The 17,601-nt window shown below is 52.2% G+C and overlaps 1 protein-coding gene across 1 annotated transcript; it reads left to right on the forward strand.

Moving 5' to 3' along the window:
• The first annotated feature begins 972 nt into the window (after positions 1–972).
• On the forward strand, positions 973–17,507 carry ACAP1 (ArfGAP with coiled-coil, ankyrin repeat and PH domains 1). The gene is made up of 23 exons (XM_066264113.1): positions 973–1,401; positions 1,526–1,651; positions 2,161–2,218; positions 6,746–6,865; positions 7,083–7,136; positions 7,227–7,285; positions 7,531–7,714; positions 7,846–7,890; positions 8,011–8,106; positions 8,217–8,291; positions 8,378–8,487; positions 10,387–10,438; positions 10,534–10,634; positions 12,129–12,252; positions 12,352–12,563; positions 13,560–13,629; positions 13,756–13,850; positions 13,955–14,124; positions 14,721–14,893; positions 15,323–15,432; positions 15,516–15,626; positions 15,987–16,036; positions 16,327–17,507. Exons 2-23 carry the CDS (start codon positions 1,599–1,601, stop codon positions 16,425–16,427), a joined length of 2,223 nt encoding a protein of 740 aa, XP_066120210.1. The 5' UTR covers positions 973–1,401; positions 1,526–1,598; the 3' UTR covers positions 16,428–17,507.
• The last annotated feature ends 94 nt before the right edge of the window (positions 17,508–17,601 follow it).

Raw genomic sequence — 17,601 nt, forward strand, 5'->3', positions numbered from 1 at the left:
TAGAAACCTTTGATTCTAGGTAATTCGGATAAGTCAGTGGCTTTATGAGCGCTGAATGAGTGGGTTTTGGAGCCCAGTGTGTGTTTTTACTTGCCCGCCGGGTGCAAGCTAGGATTAAAGGTGATGGCCCACCAGTTCTTGGCTCCGTTGTTTCATTACCATCTGTCCAAATCCAATGCGAACCTGCATGGGTGTAAAGCCAGGAGGCACGGCCTGGGCCACTATCACAGCAGCCGCCTGGCCCTTGCAGGTCCGCATTGGATTCGGACAGTCGGCAAAGAAACAACGGAGCCACAAACTGATTGGCCATAGTCTTTAATTCTAGCTTGCACCCATCGGGCAAGTAAAAATACACACTGGGCTCCAAAACCCAATCACATTCAGTGCTCACAAAGCCACTGACTTATCCAAGTTTCCTAGAATCAAAGGTTTCTAGCTCACCAGCCTTATTCTCCTCAGTTCCCCATCTCCTTCCTTATCCCAGATACAAACTCTGCACTAACTGGCTTCTCACTCAGCACTCCACCATCTTGGCTGCTTCTCCTGGCCTCCTCCACGTGGCCTTTCTCTGCTCTCTTCTGCTCTCTCTTCTAATGATAATCTCAGGAACCAAGAGGGCAAACTCCCGTTTTGCCCCCACTTTATACTGTAGCTTCACAACCTCTAATCCAATATACAAAGTAGGGAAGTCTCTAATACAAAGTCACTTCTCTGAGGCATGATTGGATTGTACCACCCTACTTCAAAAAAGGGTGGGAAAGGCTTAATCCCAAAACCAAGCCCCAGGCTACAAGGATTCTAACTGCCCACAAAGACACACATTAATATCACCTGGGCAACGGCCTCCTCGTGGGCAGTGCCGTCTTTAACAAAGTGAGCATAATATATTTTATCTGCCCAACAATGGGCCAGGTGGCTGTAATGGTGGCCGTGGCAACTGGCCTTACAACTAGTATCATCTTTAATTTTATTTATTAATCTGAGAGAGAGAGAGAGAGACAAAAACATCTGTCTGATCCTGTATGTGACCAGGGATCGAACCTTCAACCTATGCATATTGGGGTGACACTCTAACCAACTGAGCTATCTAGCCAGGGCCACCAGTATCATCTTTAATTCTTACAACAACCCTGGAGATGGGTTGTCATTCCCATCTTCCAGATGAGAAAACTGAGGAATCAGAGAGTTTGCCCAGAGTCATGCAACCTTTAAGTGACCAAACCAGAATTTGAACCTATATCTGTCAGGTTCCCAAAACTCAGCGACTAAAGGAGGAAGAAGCTGAGAGAGACTTGGCCCCTAGTAGGAAGGTGACAGCGGATAGTCTCTGAGGGCGGGGCTGTGGCTTCTCTGATCTCAGGCCCCGCCTCTGCCCCTCCCAGCACAACCTGGAAGTGTGGGGTGAGTGCTCCTCCTAGGACACCCCTTCCCCTTGGGGATAGAATCTTGACACCCCCCCAGGCTCTGCCCAGGAGAGAACCCTTTTCTCCTTCCCCATCAACATCCTGCTACCCCTCTGGAGCAGGGAGTGCCCCCCACCTGCATCCCCCGCCCGCCTGGCCCCAGGGCCCACTAGCCTGAAGGGCTCAGGAGCTGAGATGACAATCAAGCTGGATTTTGAGGAGTGCCTTAAGGACTCACCCCGCTTCCGGTAAGTGTGAGCAGGTCTGGGGGGGTGGAGGAGGGTGGCCTGATACCCCAACATACACACATGCATGCACGTGCACGCACACACAAACACCCTTCCCCAGACCAGATGTCCTAGCAGGGAATCAGTCTTCAAGGGACAAGATCAGGCTTGTGGGCCAAAGTAGTACCTCTGTAATCAAATCCAGAAGGGACCTCCAGTCTCTCACCTCCATCTGGCATTCCATCCTTTCTCTCACTGGGACCCCTCCCCTCCCCCCAGCACCTGCTTTGGGCGGTTAGCAACTTCCTGCCCTCACCACATCCTCCCTCCTTCTAACCTTCCTGCTCTGGCCTGGGCCATAGTAGCTCCCAGACTGTGGAGTGAGTGATCAAAAAGAGGGCTTCTTAGCCCACCAGCTTTTTCTGTCTATACCCTCTACTCCCTAACCCAAACCACTGAGCTAACCTGCCAAGGTGGACAGACTAGATGGACCCAAGCTCTGTTCCCTTGATACCATCATTCCTTTCCAGAGCCTCTGTTGAGCTGGTGGAAGCCGAAGTGTCAGAATTGGAAACCCGACTGGAAAAGGTGACTCAGGATTGGATTAAAATGAGAAGGGCAGAACCAGGAAGAAAGCTGGAGACAGAGAATGAGTCCCAGGGATTATTGAATGCTAATCATGTGGAATAGATATTTGGGGGCTACAGAAAAACAAAAGGGTGGTCTGTATCCTCAAGGAGCTCGGGCTCTTGGAAAGCAAGTCTCCCTTGTGGATTTAGCCTATCAACTCTTTTTTTTTTAAATATTTTATTTATTGATTTTAGAAAGAGAAAGAAATGTGTAGAGGGTGCTGGAAGGAGCAGAAAGCATCAACTCATAGTTGCTTCTCACATGCCTTGACCAGGCAAGCCCAGGGTTTTGAAACAACGACCTCAGCATCCAGGTCAATGCTTTATCCACTGCACCACCACAGGTCAGGCTACCCTGTCAATTCATGAGCCCTGCATTATGCCAACCCTGGGCTGTTGGGTAAAGCAAGACTTCCTCCCCAGGGAGTCCACAGATTGACTATAGAGGACAAACCAGGAAAACACTTAAACACAAGACAGTAAGGCCTTCCTTAGTCATTCTTTACAAAAGGGCACGTAAAAAAAATAAAAATTAGAGCACGTGCCTGTGCATGTCAAACGCACACACACTCCCGTCCCTTTACTGGCTTTATTTTTCTCTATAGCGTTTATCTCAGTCTGACGTTATATATTTACTTGCCGTATTAGTTTTCTATTGCTGTATAATTACTACAAATTTAATGACCTAATACATATTTTTATTATAGTTTTGGGGGGGTTAAGATTTGGGGACAGCTTAACTGGTTCTTTGCTCAGAGTCTCACAAACTACAGTCAAGGTGTTGATTGAGGCTGCAGTCTCATCTGAGGCTCAGGCTGCAGTCTCATCTGAGGCTCAGGCTTTTCCAACTACAAGCTTACATATTCCAGGACAGGGGCCCTCATCTCTGAGAAGCCACCAAGTCCCCTGACATTTGGCCCTGTCCATAGCAGCTTACTTCCTCAAGGCCAACAGGACAGTCTCCCTCATGTGTGCTAGCAATATGGTGTCAATTTGTATTGAAATGGAATCACAGAAGCGAATCCACCACCGTTGCCATGCGGTGTAACCTAATCATGGAAGTACCATCCCATGGCCTTTGCCAGTCTTTGCCAGTTAGAAGCAAGTCAAAGGTCTGACTCACACTCAAGCAGTAGGGAGTACGCGAGGGTGGGAATCATCAGGGGGTCATCTAAGTGTGTGTCTGTCATGATATTTTTGCCATTTTTTTTTTTTTGTATTTTTCTGAAGCTGGAAACAGGAAGAGACAGTCAGACAGACTCCTGCATGCGCCCGACCGGGATCCACCCGGCACGCCCACCAGGGGCAACGCTCTGCCCACCAGGGGGCGATGCTCTGCCCCTCTGGGGCTTCGCTCTGCCGCGACCAGAGCCACTCCAGCACCTGGGGCAGAGGCCAAGGAGCCATCCCCAGCGCCCGGGCCATCTTTGCTCCAATGGAGCCTCGGCTGCGGGAGGGGAAGAGAGAAACAGAGAGGAAGGAGGGGGGAGGTGGAGAAGCAAATGGGCGCTTCTCCTGTGTGCCCTGGCCGGGAATCGAACCCGGGTCCCCCGCACGCCAGGCCGATGCTCTACTGCTGAGCCAACCGGCCAGGGCGATTTTTGCCAATTTTTAAAATCTACTTTTCCTCACTAGAATGTAAGTGTCATGAGGGACATTTATGTTTTGTTTTTGCTCAGTCACCAGCGCCTCTACCATGGCCTGAAAGTTAGTGAATGACCAACATATACATATTGCAAAAGAGAGACAGACAAGACAGACATGAAGGAAAAGATGATGAGAAGCATAACTCGTAGTTGCATCACTTTAGTCGGTCATTAATTGCTTCTACATGCCTTGATGAGGGCGGGGTGGGGGGAGCAGCTCAAGCCGAGCCAGTGACTCCTTGCTCAAGCCAGCAACCGTAGGCTCAAACCAGTGACCATGGGAACATGCCAGAAATCCCACATTCAAGTCGGTGACCCCATGCTCAAGTTGGTGAGCCCGTGCTCAATCCAGATGAGCCCGCGCTTGAGCCAGTGACCTTGAGTTTTGGACCTGGGACTTCAGGGTCTCAGGTCAACGCTCTATCCACAGGCTATACATATATTTTAAATTTTTATTATTTATTTATTTATTTATTTATTTATTTATTTATTTATGAGAGAGACTGAGAGACACAGGAACATCGAGCTGTTTCTGTATGTGCCCTGACTGGGGATGGAACCAGCAGCCTCTGCACTTCTGGACAATGCTCCAACCAACTGACCTATCTGGGCAGGACTGTACATATATTTTTAAATTAAACTTGCTATTTTAAATTAATTATAGATTCACAAGAAATTGTAAAAACAAGACAGGGAGGAGGTCCCACGTACTCATCATCCAGCTGCCCCGAGTGGCAGCATGTTACATAACTTTGCTGTACTACCAAGACAGGGAAATGGTAGTGGCATGAGGCAATGAAATGTCTATAGACCTTACGTGGATTCTACCTGTTCTGTATATACTCTTAAAAAATCATTGTGTTAATTCAATGACACTGTCATGTGTATAGATTCTTATAACCAGCATCACACTCAAAATACAAAACTCTGTCACCACAAAGGAACTCTTTGGTACTGCCCTTTGTAATGGTCCCCCCTGCCCTCTTAATCCTTGATAACCACTCATCTGTTTATCTCTAGACTTTTGTCATTTCTAGAGCGTTATGGAAGTGGAATCATACAGTATATGACCTTTCAAGATTGGCTTTTCCCGCCACTCTAAATAATGCCCCTGAAGTTTATTCAAGTTGTTGTGTATCAATAGTATCAGTCGTTTATTATCAATAGTTCACGTATGAATAATTCATCCCTTTGCATTGCTGTGTACCATCATATTGTATGGATGGACCAGTTTGTCACTAGTTTAGTCTCATGAAAATTTCTTACTCAGATAGATGGAGGTGGGGTGGATAAAGAAAAAGAACTGGAAACTCAGTCCCCCAGCTCCACACAATGGAATTTTGAGTATTGGGGTCTTTGTCCCCCCTTGTCACAGATACCCCATGGGGACATCTAGTAAGACTTGATCATGACCAGTTTCCTGACCATTACTGACTCTTCTAACCACCTCAAGCTACATTTCCCTGAAACCTTCACTAACTCTAAAAAAGAAAAAGGTGTTTTTCAGTTAAACGAAAGTTCACTAGGCTGAGCTGACAAGCTCCACAGTTACTTGCTCCATCCTAGATAAAGTGACTCAGGCCAGAGCCGGTGGCATCACCTCAGAGGCAGGGCAGTTTCTGTAGATGACAAGGGCCAGGGGTCAGGAGACCTCACTTTGGTTTCTGGCTCTCCCAGAAAGATCCTTCTTGGGCTCGTCATTGGTCCCTTGTTTGTCAAGCTGCCTTGTCAATTGGGACCAGACAGAATGGGCCTTATGAGCCCCCTAACATGCCATCTTCACCTGACTCTGTGGCCTACTGATCGATTTATATTTATGAGGGCATGTTCAATGAGCACAGAATGGGACAAGTCCAGACAGTAAATACTGTCGAATTTGCCCCATCTAGGTAGACCGTTCATCCTGTGAGCCAGGCAGTGCCTGAGGGTGGCGTTTCTGGGGAGCTCGGGGTCCGAGCTGTCAGGACAGGGCAAGGGGAGACACGGGGCAGGAGGATGGACAGCGAAAGGTGTTTTAGAGATGAGGCTGACACTGGCCTTGGTGACAGGCTGGGAGGAATTTTGTTCCAGGCACAGACAGTGACAGTAAAGCCCTAGAGATGGGAAAGTGCCAGGTCTGTGTTAGAAACTGCAAAAGCACCTCGCCTTTGGTGGCTCAGGGGATAAAGCGTCAACCTGGAATGCTGAGGTCCCCAGTTCAAAACCCTGGGCTTGCCTGACCAGGCGGTGGCGCAGTGGATAGAGCGTTGGACTGGGATGCAGAGGACCCAGGTTCGAGACCCTGAGGTCTCCAGCTTGAGCTCAGGCTCATCTGGTTTGAGCAAAAAGCCCACTAGCTTGAACCCAAGGTCGCTGGCTCCAGCAAGGGGTTACTCAGTCTGCTGAAGGCCCACGGTCAAGGCACATATGAGAGAGCAATCAATGAACAACTAAGGTGTTGCAACGTGCAATGAAAAACTAATGATTGATGCTTCTCATCTCTCTCCGTTCCTGTCTGTCTGTCCCTGTCTATCCCTCTCTCTGACTCACTCTGTCTCTGTAAAAAATAAATAAATAAAACAAACAAACAAACAAAAAAAAACAACCCTGGGCTTGCCTGGTCAAGGCACATACAGGAGTTGGAGCTTCCTGCTCCTACCCATCTTCTCTCTCTCCTCTCTCTAAAATGCATAAATAAATGTAAAAAAAGAAAGAAACTGCAAGAGCTGAACTGGACTGCAGAGAAGTACAGGCCAGGTTGTGAAAGAAGGGCACCGCCCAGGGCAAGGGGACAGGAGTGGGGGTTGCCACCCACTAGGGTGGCACATGGCATGACTCCCTGTTGCCTTGTTGCTTCCTAGCTCCTCAAGTTGGGTAATGGCCTCTTGGAAAGTGGGCGTCATTACCTTGCTGCCGGCCGCGCCTTCATAGTCGGCATTTGTGATGTGGCCCGCCTGGGCCCACCGGAGCCCATGATGGTGGTATGTGTAGGGCACGAACCCAGGTGGGCTGGGGCCCGAGCTGAGGAGAGAGCCTGTGGAAGCTGGGGAAGGGTCGATCTGGGGTTTGCAGGTGCCAGACCAGAGCAGGGCTGGTGCTGCCTCCCCAGACAGCCATAGCAGGCTGGGTCTAAAGATGGGAGAACCCCCTGCCCCCGCCAATGCTTGCTACGCTCTCTCTCTGCCTCCTGTTGCCTAGGAGTGTCTGGATAAATTTACTGAGAGCCTGAGCCACAAGCTGGACAGCCACGCGGTGAGTGGGGGTAGGCAGGGCAGAGGGGGAGAGCGAGGTTGTCTGTGGTCCTCACCCCAACTTCCAATTTTAATTTCTGCTTCATTTCAGGAGCTTCTCGATGCCACCCAGCATACGCTGCAACAGCAAATCCAAACCCTGGTCAAGGAGTGAGTGTTGGGAGGGAAACCTGCCCTCCAGCCCTCTCCCTCTGACCACAGGGACCTCCCTGAATGTAACTGTGAGAGGAGGGGTTTCTGGTGGCCTGGTTGCTTTCCCCCATCTCAAGAACTGCCTTAGAGTTTTGACTGTACAGAGGCTATAACTGAATGGCTAAGAGTGAGCCTGCGCCTGGGACTTCTCCGCGAGGGGCAGGTGGGTGTATCTGTGATTCTTTGTGTCCCCCCACTCCCAGAGGTCTCCGGGATTTCCGAGAGGCTCGCCGGGACTTCTGGCGAGGCGCTGAGGGTCTGGAGACTGCTCTCACCCACAACGCCGAGGTCCCCAGGCGCCGGGTCCAGGAGGCAGAAGAGGCAGGCGCTGCTTTGAAGGCTGCTCGAGCCGGGTACCAGGGACGGGCACTGGATTATGCACTGCAGGTGTCTACCCCCACCCATCCTCTTGGAGAACCAGGGTCTTAGTCACCTCAAGGGCAGAGAGTCCCGGTTTGCCTTGGGAGGGGACACTATGTTTTCAAGACTGACCTGAAATATTTTTTTGGGGCCCTCAGATCAATGTGCTTGAGGACAAGAGGAAGTTTGACATCATGGAATTTGTGAGTTGCAGTGGTAGCAAGGACAAGGTGGCCAGGAACCTGCTGGTGGAGAACAGGAGGGAAGAGGGCAATGCTGAGGGGTCCTTCCTCAGCTCTGCTGCCTGCCCACCTTGACCCCAGGTGCTGCATTTGGTGGAGGCCCAGGCTACACATTTCCAGCAGGGTCACAACGAGCTGAGCCAGCTGGCCCAGTACCGGAAGGATCTGGGCGCCCAGGTAGGGCCCCAAGGAACAAGCAGGTGGTAAACAGTAGTGAGCTCTAAGATGACTTTCCTGGCCTAGTTGGGGGAGGCTTGGGCCATCTGAGATATCCTTCCTTTGCCCAGTTGCACCAGTTGGTCTTGAATTCAGCTCGAGAGAGGAGGGACATGGAGCAAAAGCACGTGATGCTGAAACAAAAGGTAAGGCTGGGACTGCTGGAGGGAGGCAGGTGGGCATGGGGCCTTTCTGCCCACAAAGTTGCCCTTTGACCTTTCTGTGCCCTCAGGAGCTGGGCGGGGAAGAGCCAGAACCAAGCCTAAAGGAGGGGCCTGGTGGCCTGGTCATGGAAGGACATCTCTTCAAACGGGCCAGCAATGCATTTAAGACCTGGAGCAGGTGAGAAGAGACCGTCCCAACAGTCAAACCCATCCAATTAAATATTTTTTGAATGGTTATAGTATGCTAAGTACAGCAAGAAAAAAGAAAATCCCCTGCCTTCAGAAAGTTTCCATTCCATCAGCAAAGACAGACAGCAATATAATGATTAAGAAAATGATATGTTAGTATACATTATGTTAGAAGTAAGAGTGCCAGAAGAGAAAACTAATAAAGGAATGTGGATAGCTGAAGAGGGGTTGCAATTTTAAACAGAGTGGTCAGGGTATGCCTCATGAGAAGGTGAAGATTTAAAGGACTTCTGGGGGAAGAATGTTCTAGGCAGAAGGAGGAGCCAGCGACAAGGGCCTGATAAACCCAGAGAGTTGGGAGGAGTGTGGACAGAGGAAGGGAGGAGGAAGTAGTAGGAGACGAAGTTGGAACTCATTGGGGTGTGAATTATGATAGGGCCTTGTCGGCTTTTCTGGGGACTTGGGCTTGACTCCAAGGAGAAATGGGAGCTGCTGCAGGGTGTGGAACAGGCTGGTGACGTGCTCTGACTTGACTCCTTCCCCTTTGAGGGCCACTACCAGCCCATGCGGGATCTCTGTGCAAATTAGCTCCCATATGTGCTCCTCCCCCAAGATATGTAGCCCCTTCTTCCGATACTGCCATCTGTCAAAAAATTTTTAGCAATATACTTATTTTATTAGAAAAATCATTTTACGTCCTGGCTGGATAGCTCAGTTGGTTAGAGCATCGTCCTGAAGCACACAGGTTGCCGGTTGGATCCCCGGTCAGGGCACAGACAGGAACAGATTGATGTTTTTTTGTTTGTTTGTTTTTGTTTTTTGTTTTTTACAGAGACAGAGAGAGTCAGAGAGAGGGATAGACAGAGACAGACAGACAGGAAGGGAGAGAGATGAGAAGCATCAATCATTAGTTTTTCGTTGCGCGTTGCAACACCTTAATTGTTCATTGATTGCTTTCTCATATGTGCCTTGACCGTGGGCCTTCAGCAGACCGAGTAACCCCTTGCCCGAGTCAGTGACCTTGGGCTCAAGCTGGTGAGCTTTGCTCAAACCAGATAAGCCCTCGCTCAAGCTGGCAACCTTGGGGTCTCAAACCTGAGTCTTCTGCATCCCAGTCTGACACTATATCCACTGTGCCACCACTCGGTCAGGCAGGAACAAATTGATGTTCCTGTCTCTCTCTCGGTCTCTCCCTTCCTCTCTCTAAAATCAATTTAAAAACAAACATTTTACTATCATCTGCTGGAAAGTTATCTTCATAAATCTATCAAATTTGGGTTGTCTAAAATGTGAATAGTAGCCCTGGCCGGTTGGCTCAGCGGTGGAGCGTCGGCCTGGCATGCGGGGGACCCGGGTTCGATTCCTGGCCAGGGCACATAGGAGAGGCACCCATTTGCTTCTCCACCCCTCCCCCTCCTTCCTCTCTATCTCTCTCTTCCCCTCCCGCAGCCAAGGCTCCATTGGAGCAAGGATGGCCCAGGCACTGGGGATGGCTCCTTGGCCTCTGCCCCAGGCGCTAGAGTGGCTCTGGTTGTGGCAGGGCGACGCCCCGAAGGGGCAGAGCATCGCCCCCTGGTGGGCAGAGCATTGCCCCTGGTGGGCGTGCCGGGTGGATCCTGGTTGGGCGCATGCGGGAGTCTGTCTGACTGTCTCTCCCCGTTTCCAGCTTCGGAAAAATACAAAAAAAACACTATAAAATGTGAATAGTGCCCTTTAGACAGTCTGTACAGCTGTCCACCCTTCTCTGGAACATCTCATGAGACAGTCAGCCCAGGTCTCTCTCCTTTCAGCAAGATCTTTATGGGGCAAAGGACACAGACTCTGCTGTCCCTGTCCCAGCCCCGTCCTGATGCTGCCCATGTCCAAACTCTACTTTCACCCTCTCCAGACGCTGGTTTACTATTCAGAGCAACCAACTGGTTTATAAGAAGAAGTACAAGGTGGGTCGCCCGGGTGCTGGAGGCCTGGGCCTGGCGAGACTCAGCCTTTGCTTTGCCTGGCTGGACATCTGTCCCGTTACCCCCTCCCCTGCCAGGACCCTGTGACTGTGGTGGTAGATGACCTTCGTCTCTGCACAGTGAAGCTCTGCCCAGATTCAGAAAGGCGGTTCTGCTTTGAGGTGGTATCCCCCAGCAAGTGAGTACAATCCCCAGAGGTGACCTCTGATATCTTTAAATCTTTACCAGCTGGAAAGGTAGGGCCAGTCACAAAGGCACCCCTGGAGCAGGGGCTTGGAGCCCCCCCCCCCAACCTCCCCCTCCCCCCGGGGCAGCATTAACCCTTTGTGTGGCAGCGTGGGGCAGGTGAAAAGTAATGGGAATTTTTTTTTTTTTTTTTTTTTTTTTTACAGAGAGAGTGTCAGAGAGAGGGATAGACAGGGACAGACAGACAGGAACGGAGAGATGAGAAGCATCAATCATTAGTTTTTCATTGCACGTTGCAACACCTTAATTGTTCATTGATTGCTTTCTCATATGTGCCTTCAGCAGACCGAGTAACTCCTTGCTCGGGCCAGCGAGCTTGGGCTCAAGCTGGTGAGCTTTTTGCTCAAACCAGATGAACCCTTGCTCAAGCTGGTGACCTCAGGGTCTCGAACCTGGGTTTTCCACATCCCAGTCTGATGCTCTATCCACTGCGCCACCGCCTGGTCAGGGTAATGGGAAATATTTAGAAGGCTTGCTGCGAACCAGCATGGCTAGTAATTCCAGGTACTGAGTGGGAACGGTGCAGAATTAAGAAAATAGGCTTAAACAAATAAAGGGCTTGACCAGGCGGTGGTGCAGTGGATAGAGCATTGGACTGGGATGCGGAAGACCCAGGTTCGAGACCCTGAGGTCGCCAGTTTGAGTACAAGTTGACCTGGTTTGAGCAAAGCTCACCAGCTTGGACCCATGGTCACTGGCTTGAGCAAGGGGTTACTCAGTCTGCTAAAGGCCCACAGTCAAGGCACATATGAGAAAGCAATCAATGAATAACTAAGGTGTTGCAACGAAAAACTGATAATTGATGCTTCGCATCTCTCTCCGTTCCTGCCTGTCTATCCCTCTCTCTGACTCTCTCTTTGTCTCTGTAAAATAAATAAATAAATAAAGGATGGGGTCAGGAGGGCTCTGCAATTGCTGATGGCAAGAACAAAGCATGTTCTGCACCCACTTCTTGCTTTATTTATAGGGCAAAGTGAGGCCATTAGCAAATCAATGAGATCTCTGATCATATTTCCAAGGCAATCCAAGAATTTTACCAAGTGCAGAAAACCCCCACCATTCATAACATCTTAACTTTACACAAAACAAAGGATAGAAGAAACTTGCCTCCAGTCTTTCTGGGGGACATGGGGGGTAGGATGAGTATAAACAATCCAGCTATAGCTTAACAGCCTTTTGCAACTTCACAGAACAAGTGAGGTGGGGGGTTGGGCAGACTGTCAGCTTACTGCCAGTTCCCACACCTTTGTCCCCCAAAAATCTAAATACAAAAATCCTGTTGGCTTTTCGGTCCCCAACTCAGGATATTATCTGTTGGTGCATAAATCTTTCAGTGTGACTGGTACCAGTTGAATACCAGCTGCCCATCCCACCACACGCTCCCCAGGCCTCAGTCCCTTCCCTCTCTCTGTCTGCTCTTCTCCAGGTCCTGCCTCCTGCAGGCTGACTCAGAGCGCCTCCTGCAGCTGTGGATCAGTGCTGTGCAGAGCAGCATAGCCACGGCCTTCAGCCAGGCTCGCCTTGATGACGGTCCCCGGGGTCCTGGCCAGGTACTTTAACATGGGGGTTCAGGGTTGGGCTGCCCAGGGAGATGGGACATTCCTTCCCCTAGGCCCCATGTCCACTCTTTCTTCCCTTGTCTGCCACAGGGCTCAGGACACCTGCTCATGGGCTCTGCTGCCACCCTGGGCTCTGGCGGAGTGGCAAAGGGAAGGGAGTCTGGCGGAGTGGGGCATGTGGCAGCCCAGGTGCAGAGTGTGGATGGCAATGCCCAGTGTTGCGACTGCCGAGAACCAGCCCCTGAGTGGGCTAGCATCAACCTTGGTGTCACCCTCTGCATCCAGTGCTCCGGCATCCACAGGTCACTCCCCAGGGCCCCAGGCATGGGCCCTATTCCTTCCGGCTGCATTGCTAGGGGGGAACCAAGATGGAGCCCATGATGCAGGCTCCTCCTTTCTCCCTCTGCTCTAGATTCCTTTCTTAAATTTGGCTGTCACAGGCACAGACCTGAACTGAGCCTGTGGGGCACAAGGTAGATTCAGGTGGGCCCAGCCTCTCAGTGTCCTGGTCTGGCCAGGGTTGGGGGACACCCAGAACAGTTTGTTGGCTTGATTGGAGGAGGTGTGGGGTCAGTGCTGCTGAGGATGAGTGAGCCAACGAAGAGCAAAGAGAGGAGGTTGTGGGGCCTTACCACGTCCACACAACCCTTATCCAGAGTCAGTCTGGTAGGAGGGAAGGGGAATGGCAGGAAAGAGTTGTCCAGGCCAAAGTGCCAAAAGAGAAGGGAGGTGGATGGAGAGGATGAGGTCCTTAAAATGAAATGTAAGAGAAGGCCCTGGCTGGTTTGCTCAGTGGATAGAGCATCTGCCCGGCATGTGGGTGTCTCGGGTTCAATCCTTGGTCAGGGCACACATGAGAAGCAACCATCTGCTTCTCTTCCCCTCCCCCTCTCCCCATTCTTTCTCTCTTCTCCTCCCACAGCCATGGCTCGATTGGTTCGAGCATTGGCCCTGGGCACTGAGGATAGCTCAGTTGATTTGAGCATCAGCCCCAGACTGGGGTTTCCAGTGGATCCCAGTTGAGGCACATGCAGGGGTCTGTCTCTCCATCTCCCCTCCTCTCACTTAAAAAAAAAAAAAGTAAACAAATATAAGAGAAGGGAGAAGAGAGGATGGGGAACAGGCAGGATCTTGCCAGATGCAGGTCAAAGCTACACAGCCCCAGATGCCCTCCGGCCTCCTGGCCCAGTGCTTCTGCATGGCCCCTGCATGGCCTTGTGTTCCAGTCTTTAAGGAGCAGCAGTGGCTCCGCCTGCTGCTGCCTCACATAGGGCCCGACTTTCACTCTGGCCTTCCAGGAGCCTTGGAGTTCATTTTTCCAAAGTTCGGTCTCTGACACTTGACTCGTGGGAGCCGGAACTAGTGAAGGTGACTTGGGGGTGTTATAAAGAGTATGGGGTATAGGGTGGGGTGAGGACAGGGCTGCAGAGCCCTGAGGGCTCAGATGCACCCCCCACTGTATCTGACTGTCTGCCTCTGCCTTGGCACCTGAAGCTTATGTGCGAGCTCGGAAATGTCGTCATCAACCAGATCTATGAGGCCCGCGTGGAGGCGATGGCAGTGAAAAAGCCGGGGCCCAGCTGCTCCCGGTGAGGCTGGGGGCAGGGGCTGGGGCTGTCCTCTTCACAGCGAGGGCGGAGGGCCTGGCCTGGGAGGAGGGAAGACTGTCCCCTTCTTTCCCCCATCCCTTCAGGCAGGAGAAGGAGGCCTGGATTTACGCCAAATATGTGGAGAAGAAGTTCCTGACCAAGCTTCCTGAGATTCGAGGGCGAAGAGGTGGCTGGTGGCCCCCAAGGGGACAGCCTCCTGTGCCCCCAAAGCCTCCCATTAAGCGCCGACCAGGGAGCTTCAGATCCAAGCCAGGTATAGGGTTAGTTGGGTATTCATTGAGCACCTGCCATGTGCTCAGCACTATTGCCAGACCTGGTGGGAGGTTCAGCGTATGAGGCCCAGAGATTCCCTTTGAAAATGTTAGAGGAGCCAGGCAATAACAGCACTAGTTTTAGAAGGCAAGAGTTCTGAGGGTTACAGTGAAGAGTGGGAAGGAAGGTGGGGCTGGGAGGAGGCAGGGAGGGCTATGTAAGGGTGTCAACAGCATGGGAAAAGTCAGGAGTGAGAATATGCCAGGGTCTCCAAAGGTCTGTGAAGGTGGGGGCAAGTTTGGCTAGAGCAGAGGGAGCAAAGAGTGCTGAGGGACATTCAGTGAGTCAGCTCACCCGCAATAACCTAGCCAGTCAGGGTGGTTAGACAGGAAGAGGTGAATGTTTCTTGCCCTAGGGGCCCTGCACACCACACACACACACACACACACACGCATGCACACACACCTCCACTTCCCACCACAGCCCCCAGAATCTTGAAGACCTCCCCACAATTGAGAAGTGACCTGTCCTGTTACAGCATCAGGGGGCTTTGCTGAGGGTTTTCTTCCCAGACTCAGAGCTGATTCACCCTGACAGAGCCGCCCTCTGATGATCTGGGCAGCCTGCACCCTGGGGCCCTGCTGTTTAGAGCTGCTGGGCATCCTCCATCCCTCCCCACCATGGCTGACGCCCTTGCCCACGGAGCTGATGTCAACTGGGTCAACGCTGGTCAGGAGAATGCCACACCACTGATCCAGGCCACAGCTGCTGTGAGGGCCTTACTCATCTCCTCAGCCACCCTAAGGCTTTCTCTTCTTCCCTACTCCTGACTTCTATACTCTTCCATCCACCCCATAGGCAGTGATAACCATTAAGTGCCTCAATAGAGACTGTTTGCTAAGACTGTGTGATTTGGAGTCAACCTGGGATTGAATCTAGGCTCTCACCACTTGTAGTTATGAACCTCTCTGTGCCTCAGTTTCCTCATCTGTAAAACAGGGATCCCATACCTCATTAGATTGCACTGTGAATGTAACGTATGGATACATGTAAAAAGCTAGAGCACAGCCTGACACCTAGCTGTACCCCTAAACTCCTGATCCCATACCCTGCCCTCTGAACTAACCCCACTCCAAAAGTCTTTAAATCTGCCTCTAAAGATGTCACCCTCTCTCCCCATTCTCCACTTCTCGATGCAGAATTCTCTTCTGGCCTGTGAGTTTCTCCTCCAGAATGGGGCAAATGTGAACCAAGCAGACAGCCGTGGCCGGGGCCCACTCCACCATGCAACCATCCTCGGCCACACTGGGTAGCAATGGCAGCAAGGATGGCCTTGGGGAGGAAGGTTCCAGACAGGACGAGCTGCTGGCTGAACCTGGCTATTCCCCCTAGACTGGCCTGCCTGTTCCTGAAAAGGGGTGCTGACCTGGGAGCTCAGGATTCCGAAGGCAGGGACCCTCTGACCATCGCCATGGAAACAGCCAATGCTGACATTGTCACCTTGTGAGACTGCCTGAAGGGGCTGAGCTAGTGCTTGCACCTTCCACACGGGTGCAGCTAACGCCAAGACTACAACATGCCAGAGAGGACTGGGGAGGGAGGGGTCAGCTTCTAGACCAGGCAACAGACAGGATGCTCCAAATGTTGATTGGGTGTGGAGTAGGAAAGAGGCGGGCAGGATCTGAGGATGGTGAGCTCATCCTGAGTCATCATTCATCAACATTGTTGTCAGGCATCCTTTTAAGCACTAGAACCTGGGCAAACAGGTTAATGAAACAATCCAGCTCAAAGGATGGGAAATTGGGGAGGGAGTGGGGGGGGGGTGAGGAAATTGTCATTCATTCCTTAATTCCTCCCCTTTAGGCTAAGATTGGCAAAGATGAGAGAGGCCGAAGTAGCCCAGGGTCAGGCAGGTAAAGTACCACCTCCCCCACCCCCACCAGGCCCATCATTGTAACTGTGGGCTTCTGGCCTCTGGTGACTTGTGCCCCTCATGTCCGGCTTCATTGATTAAGTCTATTACTTATTCAACAAATATGTATTGGGCATATTTGACACGCCAGGGCCTCAAAACAGAGAAAAGAAAAGGCAAGGGCTGTGCCCTGTTAGCTCAGGTGTTTCTTCCACCCATGCTCTTAAAAGGCATATTCTTCTCAGCTAGGGGCCCAGTATGCGGGTCCCAGCCCTTCCTTCCTCTCCTCAGGAGATGAGACATATCTGGACATCTTCCGGGACTTCTCCCTCATGGCATCGGATGACCCAGAGAAGCTGAGCCGGCGTTCTCATGACCTCCACACGCTCTGATTCCAGGCCTTCGAGGGCCGCGACCGCCGCCCTTCCTAACGTCACTGGGCCTCATGGCTATTAAAGTCTTCGTGCTTTGCTCTTCCCTTCATAGTTCATTTATTGCGCTCCCGCTCAGGGCCTGCAGGGTGTTGAGCGCTGTGGCTCCTGGGATGTGCAGAATTGGAGTTTGCGAGTTCGAACCACACAAAGGGCGACACCCAGGGAGTGAAGTGTAAGCTGCAGCGTCAGCCCTAGCGCCAGGCTACCCTAGGGTGGGGCTCTTGGACTTAGGCCACTTAGACCCGTCGGGCAGAGAAGCTGCTCGTGTGGGCTGCACCCGGCTTTCCTTCAAGGGGAAGCCGGAGACTCGGGCCGGGATGGAGAGGCCGACTCGGCCACCCCGGCCTGGAGGCATCCCCAGAATGCTGTGGCTCAGCACCCGCCCCCTCGGGAATTCCCGACGGGAGCGAGAAGGGACCTTCTAGTCCCCAAACCCTGGAGGGCCACGCCTGTTTTCAAAGAGTGGCAGGATTGGGGACTTCTGCCCCCGCCCCACTGCAGACGTGAGGCTGGGCACATCTAGGACCAGCCGGGCCGTCGCGGCCACATCCGGAGCGACGCACCGGAGTCATCCTCCGGACCCCACCCCAGCTTGCGTACGCCAGTCCAGCCTGTCCTCCCAGTGTCTCCAGTTCACCACCATCAGCTCCCACCTCCACCCGAGCCCCGCGAGTCCCGCGGGGGCGGGGGGCGGGGCGCAAAGGGGGCGGGGCTGTCCCTTAAAGAACCCTGGATTCAGGCCACTTCCTTGGGGTGGAAAGGATTTCAGCGGCTGTCGAGACACCCCGGTGAGGCGGTGGTGCCCGGATCCCGAGACTCCCGGCCGCTTCCATCACTGTCTTCGGACAATCGAGGCTTGGACTTAAGGTGCACCCTCACTCCCCAGCCGATACGGAGCCACTTCCGCCATCAGCTCCAGGGAGCCCCGCCTCCATCTCCTGGCACCCGCTCCAGAGCCAGGCCAAGGCCTGTGACTGGTCCTCGGAACCCTGCGTAGACTCGCCCAGGGTGACAGCGATCTGCCCAAGAACTTGGAAGCTGGACCCTTCAAAAAGTCGGCCTTGTGCTTGACCGTCATCTGCTGGTTGGATTCCGGAAACCCACCATCTAAAGACCACAGAAAGGAATGCTG

The sequence above is a fragment of the Saccopteryx bilineata genome, chromosome 2 (genome assembly GCF_036850765.1).
Source record: "Saccopteryx bilineata isolate mSacBil1 chromosome 2, mSacBil1_pri_phased_curated, whole genome shotgun sequence".
Lineage (NCBI taxonomy): Eukaryota > Metazoa > Chordata > Mammalia > Chiroptera > Emballonuridae > Saccopteryx > Saccopteryx bilineata.

Excerpts from the sequence above, each read along its gene's own strand:
- ACAP1 (XM_066264113.1), top strand. The coding sequence starts at position 1,599 with ATGACAATCAAGCTGGATTTTGAGGAGTGCCTTAAGGACTCACCCCGC. Across the intron at positions 1,652-2,160 it reads AAGGACTCACCCCGCTTCCG|AGCCTCTGTTGAGCTGGTGG; the intron begins GTAAGTGTGAGC and ends ATTCCTTTCCAG. Across the intron at positions 7,286-7,530 it reads ATCCAAACCCTGGTCAAGGA|AGGTCTCCGGGATTTCCGAG; the intron begins GTGAGTGTTGGG and ends CCCCACTCCCAG.